This window comes from Electrophorus electricus, chromosome 2 (assembly GCF_013358815.1).
Source record: "Electrophorus electricus isolate fEleEle1 chromosome 2, fEleEle1.pri, whole genome shotgun sequence".
Classification (NCBI taxonomy): Eukaryota; Metazoa; Chordata; class Actinopteri; order Gymnotiformes; family Gymnotidae; genus Electrophorus; species Electrophorus electricus.
This window is the reverse complement of record NC_049536.1, coordinates 2,909,283-2,932,053: the sequence shown is the minus strand read 5'-3', so window position 1 is coordinate 2,932,053 and position 22,771 is coordinate 2,909,283. Positions and strand designations below refer to the sequence as shown.

General features: G+C 47.7%; 1 protein-coding gene across 3 annotated transcripts in view; it reads left to right on the top strand.

Moving 5' to 3' along the window:
* osbpl5 (oxysterol binding protein-like 5) overlaps window positions 1-17,422 on the top strand; it is a 33,377-nt gene extending 15,955 nt beyond the window's left edge. For all 3 annotated transcript variants that reach the window (XM_035523582.1, XM_035523583.1, XM_027015216.2), the window contains exons 7-22: window positions 230-314; window positions 855-1,017; window positions 3,449-3,659; window positions 3,821-4,005; window positions 4,289-4,370; window positions 13,113-13,211; window positions 13,356-13,452; window positions 13,592-13,690; window positions 13,781-13,878; window positions 13,983-14,072; window positions 14,443-14,579; window positions 14,984-15,163; window positions 15,265-15,394; window positions 15,481-15,598; window positions 15,696-15,798; window positions 15,955-17,422. In XM_035523582.1, coding sequence (XP_035379475.1) covers window positions 230-314; window positions 855-1,017; window positions 3,449-3,659; window positions 3,821-4,005; window positions 4,289-4,370; window positions 13,113-13,211; window positions 13,356-13,452; window positions 13,592-13,690; window positions 13,781-13,878; window positions 13,983-14,072; window positions 14,443-14,579; window positions 14,984-15,163; window positions 15,265-15,394; window positions 15,481-15,598; window positions 15,696-15,798; window positions 15,955-16,084 — 2,007 coding nt within the window. In that variant the 3' untranslated portion in view covers window positions 16,085-17,422. The remainder of the gene's footprint in view (window positions 1-229; window positions 315-854; window positions 1,018-3,448; window positions 3,660-3,820; window positions 4,006-4,288; window positions 4,371-13,112; window positions 13,212-13,355; window positions 13,453-13,591; window positions 13,691-13,780; window positions 13,879-13,982; window positions 14,073-14,442; window positions 14,580-14,983; window positions 15,164-15,264; window positions 15,395-15,480; window positions 15,599-15,695; window positions 15,799-15,954) is intronic.
* Window positions 17,423-22,771: the final 5,349 nt, after the last annotated feature.

Here is a 22,771-nt window from a genome sequence, read left to right as displayed (position 1 = left end):
TCTCTGTCTGTCCTTAATAATGTATATTACTAAACCATCGACCCCATCCGTTTGTTTCCATATTCATCGCACTGTTTCATGGTTGCCTTAATTTAGAGCAAGACTGCTCAGTGGTCCACCACAGTTAAATAAAATAAATGGTGTTTGCATGCCTCATTAAATTTGATAGTTTGTACTGGTGTGCTAATCAGAAGATTGGTTAATTAATTGGTTGATTAATTAATCCCAGGGCCCTAAAGGAGAGACAGTTGGCTCCATCACGCAACCTCTTCCTAGTAATTACCTGATCTTTAGAGCTGCATCTGAGACTGACGGTGAGTTCCTGTGTAGCAGTGTTTTACATCATCCTGTATATGTTTAGCTTTTTTTGCATCACTTATTGGAGGTATGTAGTTGCCATAGTCAAAAAAGACAGTAATCATGTTTGAGATGTGAATGCAGTATCAATTTGTTCTACTGGCCAATCAAATCTCTGGAAAGTTTGCATTAAAAAAAATTTCTCCAGAGAAAATGCTGCAGATTGGTGCAAGCGGTTCAGCATCCTTCTCTCTGAAGTCTAGGTGTCTTTACTGCAAGACATTAGTAGTACCCTGACATTCCCTAATTGTCATGGACCCATGTCCATGTGTCTGGAGCATGTTGACAGTGAATGTGCCCAGAACCAGCGCCTTCTATGCTGGCTTCCTCTAATTTCCAAAAAGACATAAATAACTAGCAAACAAACAAACAAAAATGTCACGGCAACGTTCACATTGAAGTGACCTCAAACCCACGAGGCACTCAGATAAAACATAGCCATATAGGAAAGCATGGCAGAATTGTAAATGACTTGGCCTGCCGGCTTGCGTGCGCAGGCCACTGCTGGATGGACGCGCTGGAGCTGGCCCTCAGCTGCTCCAGCTTCTATAAGCTCACGGCCAAGAGCAGCAGAGACGGAGACCTGAGCAGCTCCTCCGACTCCTCTAATATACTTCACCTCCTGCAGTCTACTGCCCTCACTGACCAGGAACTGCTCCAGTGAGTGTTCAACACGCGCGCGTGCGCACACACACACACACACACACACACACATGCAGGAGCAGCAGCATTTTAGTCTCGAGTAGACTAAATGATTCTCAATTTTTCAGAAGAGGATCAGGCTTGAACATGGCTCTGAATGAACTGTTCAGCACACTGATCTTTGTGTGGCTTGTGTTAGCACAGGGTCTCTTGCATTGCATTGTCAGAACTGTATCCTAATAAACTGTGACCAAAATATCTGTTCACATTTGCCTTACTTTCATCAGACTAATGAAATGTCTGGCTGGAAATGGTTCCAAATGGGCTTGATGTGAGGCATGCAACTTGTGTGAACAAAGGTTAAGTTAAACTGAACAAGATGTTCTACTGTTTTCTTTTTTTTTTTTTTTCCTGTGCTGATCCATTCTACTGTAAGCCTTTTAGAACTTTCGGCTCTTTTGTTTCTTCAGTAATAGGAGGAGAAGGTGAGGTTTTCTTGTGGCAGACATTGGTCATTCTGGATACGTGTGTGTGTGAGAACAAGGGAACAAAGCAAACGTTCATCATTGTTCAGTTTAGTCCTGGATTAGTCCCAGTTTTAGTCCCGGGCCTCTGTGTTTTCCTCCCTCACTCAGTGACGCATGCTGTCAGGTAATGCAGCCTATTATCCACTGCTTAGTTTGAACGTGCTGCACTGATGCAGAAAAGAACAACAGCAGATGAATGGTCACTTTTTAGAACGCTTTCCAAGCTAATCTGATGCGTGCTCTGAAGCGGGGTTCCAAAATCCCATCCTGGGCATTTACCATCCTGCAGTTTTTCTTCCAGCTTGCACACCTGATCTGGTTAGTTAAGTCCCTCAGTGGCATCTTTAATATTAGAGTCAGGGGTGGTAGAGTTGGAACTAGACTTTCGCAGGGTACATTTGAGCACCCATAGACTGAGAATTAGAAGTGGAACACTGTTATTAATCATTATAACTGTTTTAAGGATGAAGCACAAATATTTATTGCTGGTTTTGAATTCCAGTAATCTCTGGGTAACTAGGTAGAAGTTATTTTTATTCGACTTTTGTGTTGTTCGTACACAGCTGGATGGGTCTTGCCTGTTTGGCATGTAGCATTTGTGACCTAGTATGTGTTGTGCTGTTCGCTACTTCCCTGTCCTGAGAGTCCTTTGTTGCCTGAGCATAAAACAGTAAAAGAGTGGTGTCCTGGACCAGAAATCGTATATAATGTATTATTATTGTGTCTGTATGCATCATCGTGATTTGTCTTTGTGAATGTGTGCGCGCGCGCATGTTTACGTGTGGCCATGTGTGTGATTGCTGGTCACAGTCTGCCACAAACCACTCATCCTCCGGTTGGCAGCTCTCCTAGGCCACCTCTTCTCCACCCCTCCCCAAGTGTCCTGTGGTCACGCTGCACCTCATAGCCAATCTGTTTTGCCCTGTTGTGTCATGTGACAAGCAGAGGAACAGGAATAGACGAGGAGAATACAAACTCAATACCTCCCCGAGAGAGCCGTCATCAGACGAACACACACCAATCACGTGTGCAGACGCACATTTAACAGACAAGGCTGTAGAACAGGAAAAACCGCTTTCGGGAAGTGGCTGTCCTCACTTTTTGGAGCTATACATTATTAGAGATCTGAAAGTCTGTGGATAGTGAGCAGTCAGTAGTGCCTTGTAAAAAGTCTTTGACATCTAGTAGCTGCTTTTCCCTAAGGTAAGTAGTTCCATTTAGATCCAAAGCTGTTTTTGCCTCAAAAGTTTTGTTAAAGGGAGATATTCTAGTGGGCATTTGTCTAGCTTGTCACTGTTTTTGTGCTGCCTTGCGCGCTCTCTCTCTGTATCTGTGTGTTAGAGTAAGAGGCAATCTGTGAGTGTGGGTGTGAGAGTACACATGTGCACTTGTGAGTTGTAGTGCATAGCGTGTGAGAGAGTGTCATACTAATGGCCAGATGAGAGCTGTGCAGCTCACAGGAGTGGTGTAGTGTGTAGCAGTGGCTGTTGGGCTGATGGCAGTATCATGGTTATGTCTAGCCCGGCATGGGGGACACCTCCTAACTAGTGACGTCACCGTTGGCCATGACTTTTATGTTGCCCGTGGAGACGAAGAACGGCGTGGTTGCTTTAGCAACGAGGTTGACGAGACTTTCAGAGCAGTGTTATGAACACAGTAATAATAATAATGGCACCGAGGCCTGTTGGATAGCAGCTGTTTAAAACCTGGCTAAGAATTCTTTCAGGGAGGTAGTAGCAAAACCACCATAATACGAACAGGTGCCTTTAACTTTTGACATGAGACATGTGCTACAATGTCTGACTAAACCAACGAGCAAAAAATGTTGTGTTCACAGTAATTTAGTTTACGTAATTAAATGTAACTGTAATTAGCGAGTTTCATACTCAGGTCATAATGTTTTTGTGTGTATATATTTTTAGGTTGAACGACTCAATGCTGGAAAACAGTCACATGGAGAACGACGGCTACTCTGACAAATCTGAGCGAGAGGCCCATGAGGACTCAGACACCGCAGCCAATGACACCGGTGGACGGCTGACCGAGGAGAGTGATATGGACCAATCAGATGACCTTTCTCCTTTCCTCCAGGCAACTGCCTATGTAGAACAGGACGAGGAGGAGATGGGAGAGGTGAAAGCTGCAGATGAATTGCTTAATCAATTAATGTGCAGAACCACACACCCATTTTGGTTAGTAATGCAGAGTCAGCTCTGCTACCTCCTGCTGGGGGTGGCGGTGTTGGGGCAGCCTGTGTGGCCAGCGCAGTGACCGGCCCGGTGGCGTTCCTACAGGCCGGCGAGGCATCCCAGGTGGAGACCGTGTCCGAGGAGAACAAGGGCCTGATCTGGACGTTGCTGAAGCAGCTGCGGCCGGGCATGGACCTGTCCAAAGTGGTCCTGCCCACTTTCATCCTGGAGCCGCGATCCTTCCTGGACAAGCTCTCGGACTACTACTACCACGCCAACCTACTGTCCCAGTGAGCCAGCTCAGCCCTTATCTCACCCTTATCAACCCACCTCCCTGCCTTGCCAGTGTCTGCTGGGAGGCGTAGAACAGCACGGCACAATGCCTTTCACTTTACATGTGCTTGAAAATCTCCCATTTTTGTGGTTCTCTCTGTCTTTTAGTCTTTGTCTTTGGTCTTGAATGATTTTGCATTCTCTAGTCTGTCTTTAGTCGTTGTCCAGCCATGACTGTCCCATGAGGTAAAGTGGTCAGAATTGGCCTGATATTTTAAAGCATGTTTTTCTCGTAATCAGGGCAGTGACGGAGGAAAGTCCCTACTGCAGGATGAAGCAAGTCTTGCGCTGGTACCTGTCAGGCTTTTACAAGAAACCCAAGGTCAGTTCACAACCATGTGGTCCCTTTCTCACCCAGACCTTTCCCTCTTTGAGACTTTTGCTCTTTATCTAGTGTTTATTTTTTTATTTTATTTTTTTAATTAATAATTATTTTTACAATTATTATTAATTTTATTATTATGAATATAGTACACTTTACAGGCAGATATCAACTTTTACAATCCGTCTCACACCGATGAAAAGCAGAAGCTAATTTGTACACAGTGTACTCTCTATCAGAAACCACAGCCCCCTGGGGGACCTTACTGGGTGCAGGGGAAGGCGAGGAGGTTCAGACCAGGACAGAGCACCACCCATCACTGGACACACACACACACACACAGAGCACCACCCATCACTGGACACACACACACACACACAGAGCACCACCCATCACTGGACATACACACACACACACACACAGAGCACCACCCATCACTGGACATACACACACACACACACACACAGAGCACCACCCATCACTGGACATACACACACACAGAGCACCACCCATCACTGGACATACATACACACACACACAGAGCACCACCCATCACTGGACATACATACACACACACACAGAGCACCACCCATCACTGGACATACATACACACACACACAGAGCACCACCCATCACTGGACATACACACACACACACACAGAGCACCACCCATCACTGGACATACACACACACACACAGAGCACCACCCATCACTGGACATACACACACACACACACACAGAGCACCACCCATCACTGGACATACATACACACACACACACAGAGCACCACCCATCACTGGACATACATACACACACACACACAGAGCACCACCCATCACTGGACATACATACACACACACACACAGAGCACCACCCATCACTGGACATACACACACACACACACACAGAGCACCACCCATCACTGGACATACACACACACACACACACACACAGAGCACCACCCATCACTGGACATACACACACACACACACACACACAGAGCACCACCCATCACTGGACATACACACACACACACACACACACACAGAGCACCACCCATCACTGGACATACACACACACACACACACAGAGCACCACCCATCACTGGACATACACACACACACACACACAGAGCACCACCCATCACTGGACATACACACACACACACAGAGCACCACCCATCACTGGACATACACACACACACACACACACACACACAGAGCACCACCCATCACTGGACATACACACACACACACAGAGCACCACCCATCACTGGACATACACACACACACACACACACACACACAGAGCACCACCCATCACTGGACATACACACACACACACACACAGAGCACCACCCATCACTGGACACACACACACACACAGAGCACCACCCATCACTGGACACACACACACACACAGAGCACCACCCATCACTGGACATACACACACACACACACACAGAGCACCACCCATCACTGGACATACACACACACACACACACACAGAGCACCACCCATCACTGGACATACACACACACACACACACACACAGAGCACCACCCATCACTGGACATACACACACACACACACACACAGAGCACCACCCATCACTGGACATACACACACACACACACACACACAGAGCACCACCCATCACTGGACATACACACACACACACACACACAGAGCACCACCCATCACTGGACATACACACACACACACACACAGAGCACCACCCATCACTGGACATACACACACACACACAGAGCACCACCCATCACTGGACATACACACACACACACACACACAGAGCACCACCCATCACTGGACATACACACACACACACACACACAGAGCACCACCCATCACTGGACATACACACACACACACACACACACAGAGCACCACCCATCACTGGACATACACACACACACACACACAGAGCACCACCCATCACTGGACATACACACACACACACACACACAGAGCACCACCCATCACTGGACACACACACACACACAGAGCACCACCCATCACTGGACATACACACACACACACACACAGAGCACCACCCATCACTGGACATACACACACACACACACACAGAGCACCACCCATCACTGGACATACACACACACACACACACACACAGAGCACCACCCATCACTGGACATACACACACACACACACACAGAGCACCACCCATCACTGGACATACACACACACACACACACACACACAGAGCACCACCCATCACTGGACATACACACACACACACACAGAGCACCACCCATCACTGGACATACACACACACACACACACAGAGCACCACCCATCACTGGACATACACACACACACACACACACACAGAGCACCACCCATCACTGGACATACACACACACACACACACACACACACACAGAGCACCACCCATCACTGGACATACACACACACACACACACACAGAGCACCACCCATCACTGGACATACACACACACACACACAGAGCACCACCCATCACTGGACATACACACACACACACACACACACACACAGAGCACCACCCATCACTGGACATACACACACACACACACACAGAGCACCACCCATCACTGGACATACACACACACACACACACACACACAGAGCACCACCCATCACTGGACATACACACACACACACACACACACACACAGAGCACCACCCATCACTGGACATACACACACACACACACACACACACACAGAGCACCACCCATCACTGGACATACACACACACACACACACACAGAGCACCACCCATCACTGGACATACACACACACACACACACACAGAGCACCACCCATCACTGGACATACACACACACACACACACACACAGAGCACCACCCATCACTGGACATACACACACACACACACACAGAGCACCACCCATCACTGGACATACACACACACACACAGAGCACCACCCATCACTGGACATACACACACACACACACACACAGAGCACCACCCATCACTGGACATACACACACACACACACACACAGAGCACCACCCATCACTGGACATACACACACACACACACACACAGAGCACCACCCATCACTGGACATACACACACACACACACACACAGAGCACCACCCATCACTGGACATACACACACACACACACACACACAGAGCACCACCCATCACTGGACATACACACACACACACACACACACACACACACACACAGAGAGCACCACCCATCACTGGACATACACACACACACACACACACACACACACAGAGCACCACCCATCACTGGACATACACACACACACACACACACACACACACACACACAGAGCACCACCCATCACTGGACATACACACACACACACACACACACACACACACAGAGCACCACCCATCACTGGACATACACACACACACACAGAGCACCACCCATCACTGGACATACACACACACACACAGAGCACCACCCATCACTGGACATACACACACACACACACACACACACACACACACACAGAGCACCACCCATCACTGGACATACACACACACACACACACACACACACACAGAGCACCACCCATCACTGGACATACACACACACACACACACACACACAGAGCACCACCCATCACTGGACATACACACACACACACAGAGCACCACCCATCACTGGACATACACACACACACACACACACACACACAGAGCACCACCCATCACTGGACATACACACACACACACACACACACACACACACACAGAGCACCACCCATCACTGGACATACACACACACACACACACACACACACACACACACACACAGAGCACCACCCATCACTGGACATACACACACACACACACACACACACACACACACAGAGCACCACCCATCACTGGACATACACACACACACACAGAGCACCACCCATCACTGGACATACACACACACACACAGAGCACCACCCATCACTGGACATACACACACAGAGCACCACCCATCACTGGACATACACACACACACACAGAGCACCACCCATCACTGGACATACACACACACACACACACACACAGAGCACCACCCATCACTGGACATACACACACACACACACACACACAGAGCACCACCCATCACTGGACATACACACACACAGAGCACCACCCATCACTGGACATACACACACACACACACACACACACACACACAGAGCACCACCCATCACTGGACATACACACACACACACACACACACACACAGAGCACCACCCATCACTGGACATACACACACACACACACACACACACACACACAGAGCACCACCCATCACTGGACATACACACACACACACACACACAGAGCACCACCCATCACTGGACATACACACACACACACACACACAGAGCACCACCCATCACTGGACATACACACACACACACACACACAGAGCACCACCCATCACTGGACATACACACACACACACAGAGCACCACCCATCACTGGACATACACACACACACACACACACACACACACACACACACACACACACACACACACACACACACACACACACACACAGAGCACCACCCATCACTGGACATACACACACACACACACACACACACACACACACACACACACACACACACACACACACACACACACACACACACACAGAGCACCACCCATCACTGGACATACACACACACACACACACACACACACACACACACACACACACACACACACACACACACACACACACACACACACACAGAGCACCACCCATCACTGGACATACACACACACAGAGCACCACCCATCACTGGACATACACACACACACACACACACAGAGCACCACCCATCACTGGACATACACACACACACACACACACAGAGCACCACCCATCACTGGACATACACACACACAGAGCACCACCCATCACTGGACATACACACACACACACACACACACAGAGCACCACCCATCACTGGACACACACACACACACAGAGCACCACCCATCACTGGACATACACACACACACACACACAGAGCACCACCCATCACTGGACATACACACACACACACACACAGAGCACCACCCATCACTGGACATACACACACACACACACACACACAGAGCACCACCCATCACTGGACATACACACACACACACACACAGAGCACCACCCATCACTGGACATACACACACACACACACACACACAGAGCACCACCCATCACTGGACATACACACACACACACACACAGAGCACCACCCATCACTGGACATACACACACACACACACACACACACACACAGAGCACCACCCATCACTGGACATACACACACACACACACACACACACAGAGCACCACCCATCACTGGACATACACACACACACACAGAGCACCACCCATCACTGGACATACACACACACACACACACACACACACAGAGCACCACCCATCACTGGACATACACACACACACACACACACACACACACACACAGAGCACCACCCATCACTGGACATACACACACACACACACACACACACACACACACACACACAGAGCACCACCCATCACTGGACATACACACACACACACACACACACACACACAGAGCACCACCCATCACTGGACATACACACACACACACAGAGCACCACCCATCACTGGACATACACACACACACACAGAGCACCACCCATCACTGGACATACACACACACACACAGAGCACCACCCATCACTGGACATACACACACACACACAGAGCACCACCCATCACTGGACATACACACACACACACAGAGCACCACCCATCACTGGACATACACACACACACACACACACACAGAGCACCACCCATCACTGGACATACACACACACACACACACACACAGAGCACCACCCATCACTGGACATACACACACACAGAGCACCACCCATCACTGGACATACACACACACACACACACACACACACACACAGAGCACCACCCATCACTGGACATACACACACACACACACACACACACACAGAGCACCACCCATCACTGGACATACACACACACACACACACACACACACACACAGAGCACCACCCATCACTGGACATACACACACACACACACACACAGAGCACCACCCATCACTGGACATACACACACACACACACACACAGAGCACCACCCATCACTGGACATACACACACACACACAGAGCACCACCCATCACTGGACATACACACACACACACACACACACACACACACACACACACAGAGCACCACCCATCACTGGACATACACACACACACACACACACACACACACACACACACACACACACACACACACAGAGCACCACCCATCACTGGACATACACACACACAGAGCACCACCCATCACTGGACATACACACACACACACACACACACACAGAGCACCACCCATCACTGGACATACACACACACACACACACACACACACAGAGCACCACCCATCACTGGACACACACACACACACACACACACACACACAGAGCACCACCCATCACTGGACACACACACACACAGAGCACCACCCATCGCTGGACATACACACACACACACACACACACACACACACACACACACACACAGAGCACCACCCATCGCTGGACATACACACACACAGAGCACCACCCATCACTGGACATACACACACACACACACACACACAGAGCACCACCCATCACTGGACATACACACACACACACACACACACACACACAGAGCACCACCCATCACTGGACACACACACACACACACACACACACACAGAGCACCACCCATCACTGGACACACACACACACAGAGCACCACCCATCACTGGACACACACACACACACACAGAGCACCACCCATCACTGGACACACACACACACACACAGAGCACCACCCATCACTGGACACACACACACACACACACAGAGCACCACCCATCACTGGACATACAGAGCACCAACCGTCACTGGACATACACACACACACACACACACACAGAGCACCACCCATCACTGGACATACACACACACACACACAGAGCACCACCCATCACTGGACATACACACACACACACACACACACACAGAGCACCACCCATCACTGGACATACACACACACACACACACACAGAGCACCACCCATCACTGGACATACACACACACACACACAGAGCACCACCCATCACTGGACATACACACACACACACACACACAGAGCACCACCCATCACTGGACATACACACACACACACACACACACAGAGCACCACCCATCACTGGACACACACACACACACACACACACACACACACACACACACACACACAGAGCACCACCCATCACTGGACATACAGAGCACCAACCGTCACTGGACATACACACACACACACACACACACACACACACACACACACAGAGAGCACCAACCGTCACTGGACATACACACACACACACACACACACACACACACACACACACACACACAGAGAGCACCAACCGTCACTGGACATACACACACACACACACACACACACACACACACACACACACACACACACACACACACACACAGAGAGCACCAACCGTCACTGGACATACACACACACACACACACACACAGAGCACCAACCGTCACTGGACATACACACACACACACACACACACACACACACACACACACACACACACAGAGAGCACCAACCGTCACTGGACATACACACACACACACACACACACACACACACACACACACACACACACACACACACACACACACACACACGGAGCACCAACCGTCACTGGACATACATGCACACGCGGAGCACCAACCGTCACTGGACATACATGCACACGCGGAGCACCAACCGTCACTGGACATGCATGCACACGCGGAGCACCAACCGTCACTGGACATGCATGCACAAGCGGAGCACCAACCGTCACTGGACATACATGCACACGCGGCGCACCAACCGTCACTGGACAGACAGAGCACCAACCGTCACTGGACAGACACACAGAGCACCAACCGTCACTGGACACACACACAGAGCACCAACCGTCACTGGACACACACACAGAGCACCAACCGTCACTGGACACACACACACAGAGCACCAACCGTCACTGGACACACACACACAGAGCACCAACCGTCACTGGACACACACACAGAGCACCAACCGTCACTGGACACACACGCTCACATTCTCACATTCATACAGGACAATTTAGAATATCCAGTGAACCTAACCTCCATGTATTTGGACTGTGGGAGGAAACCAGAGGCCCCGGAGGACAGCCATGCAGACGCCCAGATAGGGACTCGACCCTAAACCCCTAGCGCTTAGAGGAAACGTGTCATGCCACCATGCTACCCATCTTAGCACCTTTGATGAAACGTTAATGTAAAAAATTTTTATTTAAATTTTTTTTTTAACCTTAAAGTGTTTTCATTTGTATGTAATATTATTATAAGGAAGTGCTATGGAAATGGGGCTTCTTCTCTGCGTGGTGGAACTAGTTCTTCTAGTTGCTCACCATTCACAGCATGCAGTCTATTTAAAAATAAGCAGGACACCGCAGTCTAGGCTGACATAAAAGGTAATAGATTGTGTGTGTGTGTGTGTGTGTGTGTGTGTGTGTGTGTGTGTCACAATTTCCAGGGGCTGAAGAAGCCGTACAACCCCATCCTTGGGGAGACGTTTCGTTGCTGCTGGCTGCACCCACAGACCGACAGCTGCACCTTTTACATAGCAGAGCAGGTAGGACTTCTCCTACCCCCAGTCTGCTAAACCCAGCCAGAAAAATGTGCAGCCTCTGAGTCACGGCTCGGCTAACGGGGCGCACACTGCTCTCGGAGTGTGAGCTGTAACCCCGACTGCCTCCTGCTCCTGTCACACACGCAGGTGTCCCACCATCCCCCGGTCTCGGCCTTCTACATCAGCAATAAGAAAGACGGCTTCTGCATTGGCGGTAGCATCCTGGCCAAGTCGAAGTTCTATGGTACATTTTTTCTATGGTACATTTTTCGGATTCTTTGCAGTTACTTCAGCATTGCTGAAGTGTCAAAAGAAAGCGGAAGCTAGCCACTGGGAATTGCTGCCAAGACTTTGATTTGGTAACACAGTTTAATTTGGTCCAGGCAACTCTTTGTCAGCAATACTGGACGGGAAGGCTAGACTGTTGTTTCTGACCCGTGATGAGGAGTATGTGATTACAATGCCATATGCTCACTGCAAAGGTACCAACATTCAACAGTACAAAGCCACATTTAGACATTTCAGCGAGGTGGAGTTTTCTGGGAATAAAATTACTTCTTTTTTTTTTTTAGGTATTCTGTATGGGACCATGACTTTAGAGCTGGGAGGCAATATCACCATAGAGTGTGAAAAAACCAAGTACTGTGCTGAGCTTGAATTTAAGCTGAAGGTACTGGACGTTTCTTAGCTTGTCCTACGTCTACAAGGTGAAGTGTTTTCAATTCAGTTAGAATTCAAGCATTAGACTGATCCTCTCGTTTCTCCGTCTCGCAGCCTTTCCTGGGCAGTTCGTGTAACGTTAACCGGGTTTCTGGAAAGATCCGGATGGGAGAGGACGTGCTGGCCACCGTGGACGGACACTGGGTATGAGGTCAAACTCTCATTGGACAGCGTAGACCAGACTACCCAGTCCCGTCCACTGTCTGACTTTGCCCTTGATTTTAATATGGTGCATTTGATTATGGTGCTTAATAGATTTTAAGATTAAATAGATTTTGTAAAGACAAGGTCAAGCATCACTTACTGTGTAGAATGTGTCCTCTATGGCAATATAATGATACCATTCCTGTAATATGAGTTTTTAGTAACATAAAATTATAGTATACCTTAAATACTTTAAAATCTGATTACATTAATATTAACCATAATATTCTGGGATTACCCTTCCCAGTCCTAGCTGGACCAGACATCCTTCACCAAATGTCTAAAGCATATGATTAACCTTTTGTGGAAGGATGGAGAGGTGCTTCTCCATGAGAAAAGGACTGGCCACCAGGGGGTGCTGTGGAGCCCCAACGCTGGGGTGCGCAAGCAGAGGCTGAGGAGACAGGTGGTCCAGCTCGAGCAGCAGGGGCCCTTTGAGTCAGAGAGGTATGCTCAGGCTTGCGTACTGTGTCCCAGGACTCATAGGGCAGTGGAAGCTCAGTGGTTAAGGCATTTGACTTGTAATCGGAAGGTTGCTGGATCAAGACCCTTAACCCTCATTTGCTCAAGTTGTACTCAGTCATAATTGTAAGTCGCTTTGCGTCAGCAAAATGCTGTAAATGTAAATAGTTTACACAGACTACTGCAAATACAAGCTCGATCCCAATTACAGTAGAACAGCTGCTGCTCGTCATTGTGTGATTTAAGTCCCTTTTTTCTCAACCGATATAATCCACATCCAAAGTGTTTGTGAAAGTCACCTATTAAGATATTTAATGGTTATCAGTACCTTGGTTCAAAAAGTCCTTGTGAGCTTGTGAAGGACAACAGGCTTGCTCCCCCCCCTCCAGGCTGTGGACACATGTGACCAGCGCCATTATCGCCAAGGACCAGAACAAAGCCACACAGGAGAAGTTTGTCCTGGAGGAGACGCAGAGGCAGGAGGCACGGGAGAGAGGAGAGAGGCCCTGGTGCCCGCGCCTCTTCACCCTGAACACCGACACCAGCGAGTGGCAGTACAAATACGCAGAGTACGGCTGCATGCACCCGTCCAGTAGGGAAACGTTACGGATGAAAGTGAACGTATCTGGCTGTTTGGCACTGATGTCCTGCATCTCTGTCGTCCTCGCAGCACTAAGCCGTGGGATTCTGACTCCTGCCTGGTTCAGTTTGAGAAAGACGGAATCATCCAGGCCAAAGTCAGGCCCCGCCGCCAACATGGCGCCTTCACCTACAGCCATACCTGGACCGGTCAGCAGAAGGTCAGCTCAGCATTTAGCCACTTGCTCAAAAAATAATTTCCTTGCTCATGTAAATACAAACTTTTTGTGTGTGTGTGTGTATTTAGGCCCAAGTGAATGGGAAGCACAGAAAATCAAGCAGCCAGCCTTCCAGCTGCAGTCAAAACACAGAAAGCAGCAGCAGCAGCACACCCGAGCCCACACACGAGTCCTCCGACAACGAAGGCAAGCTGAACACACACCAATACTCTAAAGACGCAGATGCGGTATTAGTGTAATGTAGGTCCTGTAGAAAGAGAGCCTAACTGTGGTGTGTCTTTAGGCTTTTTGAGCCAGTGTGCCAGATGTAATAAGGAGGTGAAGGACCTTGCTCTCATTGAAGCCTCCATTGCCTCTATACAAAAATCACAGCAAGACATTCAGAAGTGAGTATTACAGTTGCTTCTCAGTAATGCACTGTTCACTACATGTTAACTTTTTTTTATTATAAAACTCCTGGATGTAAAAGATTGGTCAAATTGTGTTCCAAATTGATCAGTATGTGTGTGTGTGTGTGTGTGTGTGTGTGTGTGTGTGTTCAGGAACCTGAGAGCGTTGAGTGGTCAGTTGGCACGGCGCACACAGCAGGGTGAGAGTCTGAGTGGCCACCACTGCTTCATCCTCTGCGTCCTACTGCTTTTCCAGCTCCTCATAAACTACGTCTTCACCTGAGAGGTCATCACCTAGTTGCTTAGAGACTGACACTAGCAACTGTTGCCTAGCAATAAACAAAACCAAACTACCACCACAACACGTCTCCTGAATGACCGTAGCTATATCACTAGGCACCAAGCACTTCGAAATCAGAAAGAGAAACAGACACTTAACAGCAATGAACGAAACGGATTGAAGTGTAAATGTCGCCCTGTCACTCTTGCTAATGGATTGTGTGTTTTATACTTCTTTGCAATACTGTTGATGTTTTTTTGTTTTTGTTTTTTTGGGACACATTCAGGCCCTATGGGCGGGTGTGTGTGTGTGTGTGTGTGTGTGTGTGTGTGTGTGTCTCCATGTCCATGTCCCCACTCCCTTCCACTTAAGATACTGGGCCTTAATGCTTACGCCAAATAGAAAGGACAATGGAAGAGTAATCCATGGAAAACCAGTCACCAGTGCAATGTTGTGTGCTTCTGTCTCCTGTGTCTGATCACCCAGAGCACAACTCCTCTTCAGTGGTTTTACCAAAACAGTATTCCTCCGTAGTTAGAAGTGCATCTGTTTACGTGCTTGTTTCTGTACCCTCCACACTAAAGAAAAGTAAATGCATTCTGTTACCAAATAAAGCAGATTGCATTGTTCTGGATGAAGGAATGTGACGCCAACACAGACCTCCAGTGGGCACGCTGCCATGGGCTACTGAAACCTTACAGGGGCCTGTGCCACCCTGAGGACCTAATTGGTTACATCTGAAGGTCTTGAATTATGAAGTGAAGTTTGTGAATATAAATATGATAAGGAAGGTTCTCTTATTGAATATGTATATATTTGGAATGCCATTTCAAATGAAATCGAGAATTGTATTTATTTGATTTATTTTATTTTTTTTTCCCTTGTTTTTAATCATACTGTTTTAAAATTGATGCATTAGACTCATTGTGGTTTTCTGGGAGCAATACAGTCGCGGCTCTTCTGCAAAGGCTGGAGAACAGAGGTACTGAGACATCCTGCTCGCACTCCTGCTACTACTGTAAATACATCAGCTACATGTTGGCGCCCTGCTGTTGGGAGTTGAGTTTGAGCACAGTGATGTTCTCTTATAGCTGATGTGAGATTAGTGTGCTTGGTTATCTTAAGTACATTTCAATACATGGGGTTCTAAAAACAGGACTGGATAAGTCTGCTGGGAGTGCTTTGCTTCGTTTGGTTTTGTTTGTTTGTTTTGTTTTACTGCACCCAGTAAAAAACATTCTAAATAGGAAATGAAACATATGGCTCACTGAAATGAAACAAATGACTCAATGTTGATATTTCTTGCATACTGCAGCACTACAGTAAACTTTTACATTTTGAGTCTTTGTGGTTTTAGCTTTTTGTGTGGTACAGTCGGTATGTTTCCTCCATCACCACTAGATGGCTGTATAGGGGTGAGTTCCAAAACTCAGCTGGCGATGGAAATTGCTCTTATTACCTCACTCTACATAATCACAAATGTAAAATTATTGACCATTAACCAGTAAATTATGTGTGCTTTTTTTATAGTAGTTAGGTAAAATGATTCTGAGGACCTGAGTGACCATGGTACAGAATTATTGAGTGAGTGAGTGAGTGAGTCCCTCACTCATCTGCACATGGCTGAGTAAAGATGTGGAGAAGCAGGCAGCACTGCATTGTGATAAGCCACCTGCAAACAATTCTGAAAAGTTCCCACCTGTTAGAAATTTGGGGAAAGTACTATAGTGATTTACTGATTCTTGATGTTAATTTGAGCATGTTGAATATCGTCATGTCTTGCATCAGCCAGGCTGACCACAGGAGAGGTCAGACTTCAGCAGAGGAAGAAAGAGGTGAAGGGAGATGAGCAGTGGGCGTGGTTGACACCTTAGAGGCCTCAATACGCGGAATATTATCACCTCTGACCTTGCCATGTTCTGCCATCTAGACACAGCGTACCATTCAGGGAGAGTTACAGATGCACTCAGCATAAACCCATCGCAAAGTAGTTGTAATGCATAGGTCAAACTTGAAGGTGGATGGTCAGAAATGAGCAGAAAAAGGACAAGCACACAGTCCAAGGCATGTGTATACCTTCACACCAGCTTGTTTGTTTGTGATGTGTGCGTGCGTCTGAGTTGCCTCCTATGTCTTACTACCTGTAGCCAAAGAGACGGGCCTTCGCGCAGGGGAACTGTAAGTGGCCTCTGTAATGGGGTGTGGTTGCTTTGCGAAAGAGCAGGTTGAGGCACCAGACATTCAGTTCTCCATTAGCCACAGGTGTGCCCACATTAGGCAATAGGATGAATACTTGTATGTAATTGCTTCCGGATTTTTTTTTTTTATTTTATTTATTTATTTATTTTTTTTATAACCATCAAGCCTGCAGTTATTTTTTTTAGTGACCTCCAAGTCAAGCTTAGGTTTTATTTGAATAGGACTATTTTTATGTTTAATCTGCTTAACATTTCATACATTACCTTTCATGATGGCACATACTGTCAAGTCATATTTCACTGAATGAAACAAAGGGATTTAGTTGAGTCGTCTTGATCTCCAGGAACGTCAGGGCGTTTTGACGTACTAGGCAATACTTTGGTTTTGGTGTCGGCTCCGATTTTCCCTGGAGCTGAATTGAAATGTGATCTAGCTTATGATGATTATGAGCCAATTTACGTTTTATAAAAACGGGACTGTCTTGGAATGCATTTTTTTCCTCTGCGAGCATTTTTCACTTGCTGGTTTTGCAGCGTTTGTGCAGCTCTTCATGGGCTTTGTTTGGATTCCTTAGCGTTGACACACGACCTTTCGCGTACCTACGCATTCATTCATGCCGCATGCGTCCCCATGTGCAGATCTCCAGTGCTCGCACAGCGCTCTCTGTTTGGTGTGTGAGGCCACGTGTTTCTCCCACCACCTCCAGCCCCTTCTCCACTGCTTCTCCTTCTTCTCGATGGCCCTGAGCCCAAGCCTTCAGAGCGCACATCTGAAAGTGGGCGCACACTGGACCTTTGTGCTGCGGCGCTTGCGGGGGAAGAAGCCGGAAGTGCTCCGGAACCGCACGACCAAATTAGGCCGCATGTGCACTGGACCTCACACAAAAGCATTCCTCCCACCCACAGGCCGCATATGCGCTTTTGGGACGCCCTTTTGAAAGTAAAGTACATTTGAAAGTAAACTATACGACACGTTGTGCAATGGTAGCAACGATGCAGACAGGCTGACCGAACAGAAGCTTGTGAGTAGGCGTTTGGATGATGTCAGACCCTCGGGGTGGGGTGGCGATCACAGGGTCACGGGTGAGCACTGTGCTCCACGGCTCTCGACAGCGTTGGTGTTCCGTGGAAACTCCGCCAGGCATGCTGTATTTCTCCAACCTCCAGGCCTGAGCGGGGCTTCTGTTCGCCTGTGTCCATGCTTCCTAGCACTGTCCAACATTTGTGGATCAGCTTTTGGGAATGTTGGGACTGTTTTGACTTTACTGTTGCTAAGGAGACTGCCATTAGATAGAAATTTGAAGGCCATTTTCACTTATTGTTTGAAAGGACATTACCACACGTATCTTAAGAAAGTACTGAAAAACTTCTGAAAAAGAATAATGGCAAGTGATGCACTACCTTTTAGCCAAACCCATGGGTTTTCATTTATTTTTTAGTTTATCTATCTTTTTCTGTTTCTTTTAGATAGTGTCATTTGAGTGGTATTAAATGCCTTTGTTTGCCTTCAGGCTGTTACATGATTAGTATTTTTTTAAAACTTGCTGTAAGCTTTCTTGTTCGCTGGCACCTCGCACTTTTGTGGCTTCAGGTTCGGAATAAGATTTTTGTCCGCACTCGGTGTTTGGTATTTGGAATGGTATTTAATGAGCACTTCTTAAAAGCAACAAAACTGAGTGCATCCGCCTGCTAGATTAGGCTCTTTGAATCCCTTGGGTGTCCGTCCGTCTGTCTTTGAAGGCAGTAAAGCCGCTGAGGGCAGTCTGAGGTGTGTCGGGGCTCTCCGGGTTGGGTGCCTCATGCGGATGTTTGGTCAGTAATTACTGCCATTCTGAAGCGTTTGTAGTATGCGCAGCTCTGACAGACATGAGAGAGACATGCCTAGTCATGTCTTCCTCCCTTCCTCTCTCTCTCTCATGCACAGGCTTTATTACAGCTCTGAAGAGGCACAGTTTCAGTCTCACGCATTACTTTTTCAGTGTCTATATACACAACATGCTTCACCCAGTCTATGTAATCATAGTCATCTGGATATGTATTCTGGCTGGTGGTAACCACATGATTATTTGCTTATCATATTCTTCATTATTATATTCATATTGTGAAATAAACAAACATTGTTCACATAGAATATTTAACATTTGCAGTTGCTCTTTGTTCCACTGGTTTTTAGGACTTGAAATAAATTATCAAAAGGCTTAAAGGGGCTCATATCAAGCTGTCTGTGCGGTCCATGAAATTATGCATCTGAAGAAATCCTTTGGCAGCCCACTGCCATATTATTTGAGTTTGATCGTGTCAGCTGACTGATGTGTTCTGGCTCTCCGTCCATCTGTCAGACGGCATGATGAAGTCGGTTCAGCAGGGTCCAGGCGGTGTCCTGTCCTCATCTCGGAGCAGGGGCCTGCGTCTCGCGCGTCTTCTGTGATGACTGAATCTGGCTCCAGGGCTCTAGGCCTGCGAGCTTTCCTCACTTCAAAGCACTTTTTTTTTCTGGGAGTGGGAGTCGGGGTCTGCACTACCCCCCAAGACAAGTGCACACGGCCTGGGGCCTGCCCTCTGGGAGCGTGCCACACTCTCTCATTTCCCTGGCAGCCCTGGCAGTCTGTGGGGTTGAGCGTGACCGGAGGTGTGGTGTGCTTGTCGGGTCTTGTTATGGGAACTCGCTATATAATGAGTGGCGAGACGAGGAGGCTGTAAAGGCCGTGAGGATACGCAGACAGACAGATGGAGAACACACCCAAGCTTGAACACAGCCATGACACATCTGGTCTTGTTTCTACCTGGAGACTATACCTTACACATATGTCTGTGTTTGCCCTGCTGAACTGCATTAGGTCTGCTGCTTTGATTAATGGGTGCTGTTATATACAGTACATAGAGAAGCTAGGCTGCCTGAGTGGTCTAGTCAGGTTAACTATTTACTGTATTAATATGTCGTCATGTGAGTGTGCTGGATTATGCCTTGTTGTCCAGGAGTGTCAGTCTAGCATTTCTATTTTGCATTAGAATAATTTCCTTCCTTCTTTTCCTTTCCTGTCCCTCTTCTCCTCCTGTTTTGTCTGTTAGCAGTTGCTGTCATGAGCAGCTGTTGGGGGCTTGATAAACAAGACCATGCAGCCTTTGGAATGGCAGCACAGCTGAGTGCTCTAGGGTAGACGTAGATGTGTATAAATATACAAGAGTGTGTGTGTGAGGGAGAGATGACGTGGGGGGGGGGGTAGTGAATGTCCATGTGCATCTGCCACTCTGGAACTGTGGATTGGATTGGGCATGGATGGGGGAGGTGTGAGGAATGGAAGGCTGACCCTGCTGCAACCAAGCCTGGGGAGAGTCTGAGTTCCTAGTCCCCAACTGCCTTCTGGAGCTCCTCTCGCTTCCCCAGGGCTTAGGCACATCATCGCATGGTGCATGGAGAGGATTTGATGTGTACACCGCGAGACAACATGTCAGGAAACGGATTGCCACTGTATGTTGGGTCAGTGGTTCCCAGGCCTGGGAACTCCAAAGCCTGGCATGGTCTGGGCTCTCCCCTGCCCCCCAGCACACCTGACTCATTTCAACTGCCCCTTGCTAAGCCCTTCGTGTGCTAAATTGGTGTATTTAATATACTGAAATGCTGAGGCTTAATTACTAAATACAGCAGAAGCCTGTAAGATTATCACGCAGAGCGGGAAGCAGCACCTCCAAATACATGAGCTAACGTGAACGCTCCTTTCAAACATGAGCTAACGTGAACGCTCATTTCTAGTATAACACTATCTGCAATTCTTTCTGCATTCTACATACCCCAAGTTGCCTAATGACTTTTGCATGCTAGCTACACAGAACTCATTGTTTCCTTGTTTAGGTGGGTTGAGGGGGAACGTTGACTGAGGAACACTGAGCCTGTATGTGGTGTGATGGTGTGTTTTCCAAGACATTCTTGATCACTCATCCAACTTTTTACAGAACAGTATGTAACATGCGTGTATATGCAATGCTAACATCTATCTGCATAAAAGAAACTTTTCCAAGCTTTTAATTTTTTTTTTTTTTTAACTCTCGCTATGTCTTAATTATTTTTATATTATTATTAGTCACATTTATATACCTGTTCTCAAACACAAAGACCTTTTACAGACAGAAATCAGCTTTTACACTTAAATCACTCACATGCCAATGAGAAACGGCAGCTAATTTGTGCACAGTGTGCTTAAATGCATATTTGTATTTTGTACATATTGGTATTTTCATGACAGTGAAAAAGTGGTTTTTAGTAGTTTCATATCTTTCTGAGGTGGGAGCATGGAAGAAACAGGACCTCCATGTAGCTACTTGGAAAAGTTCAATTTTCATAAAATCATAAGGCTTTGTGAACAGATGTTCGTGAACCACGTCTGTTGGCAAGGCAACTTCAGAAATCCAGCATAAGCTGGTAGCTTCACAATGTGTTGGCCATTAGACCTAAAGCAAAGGCATACTAGAAATGTGCATCAGTTAGATGGTCATG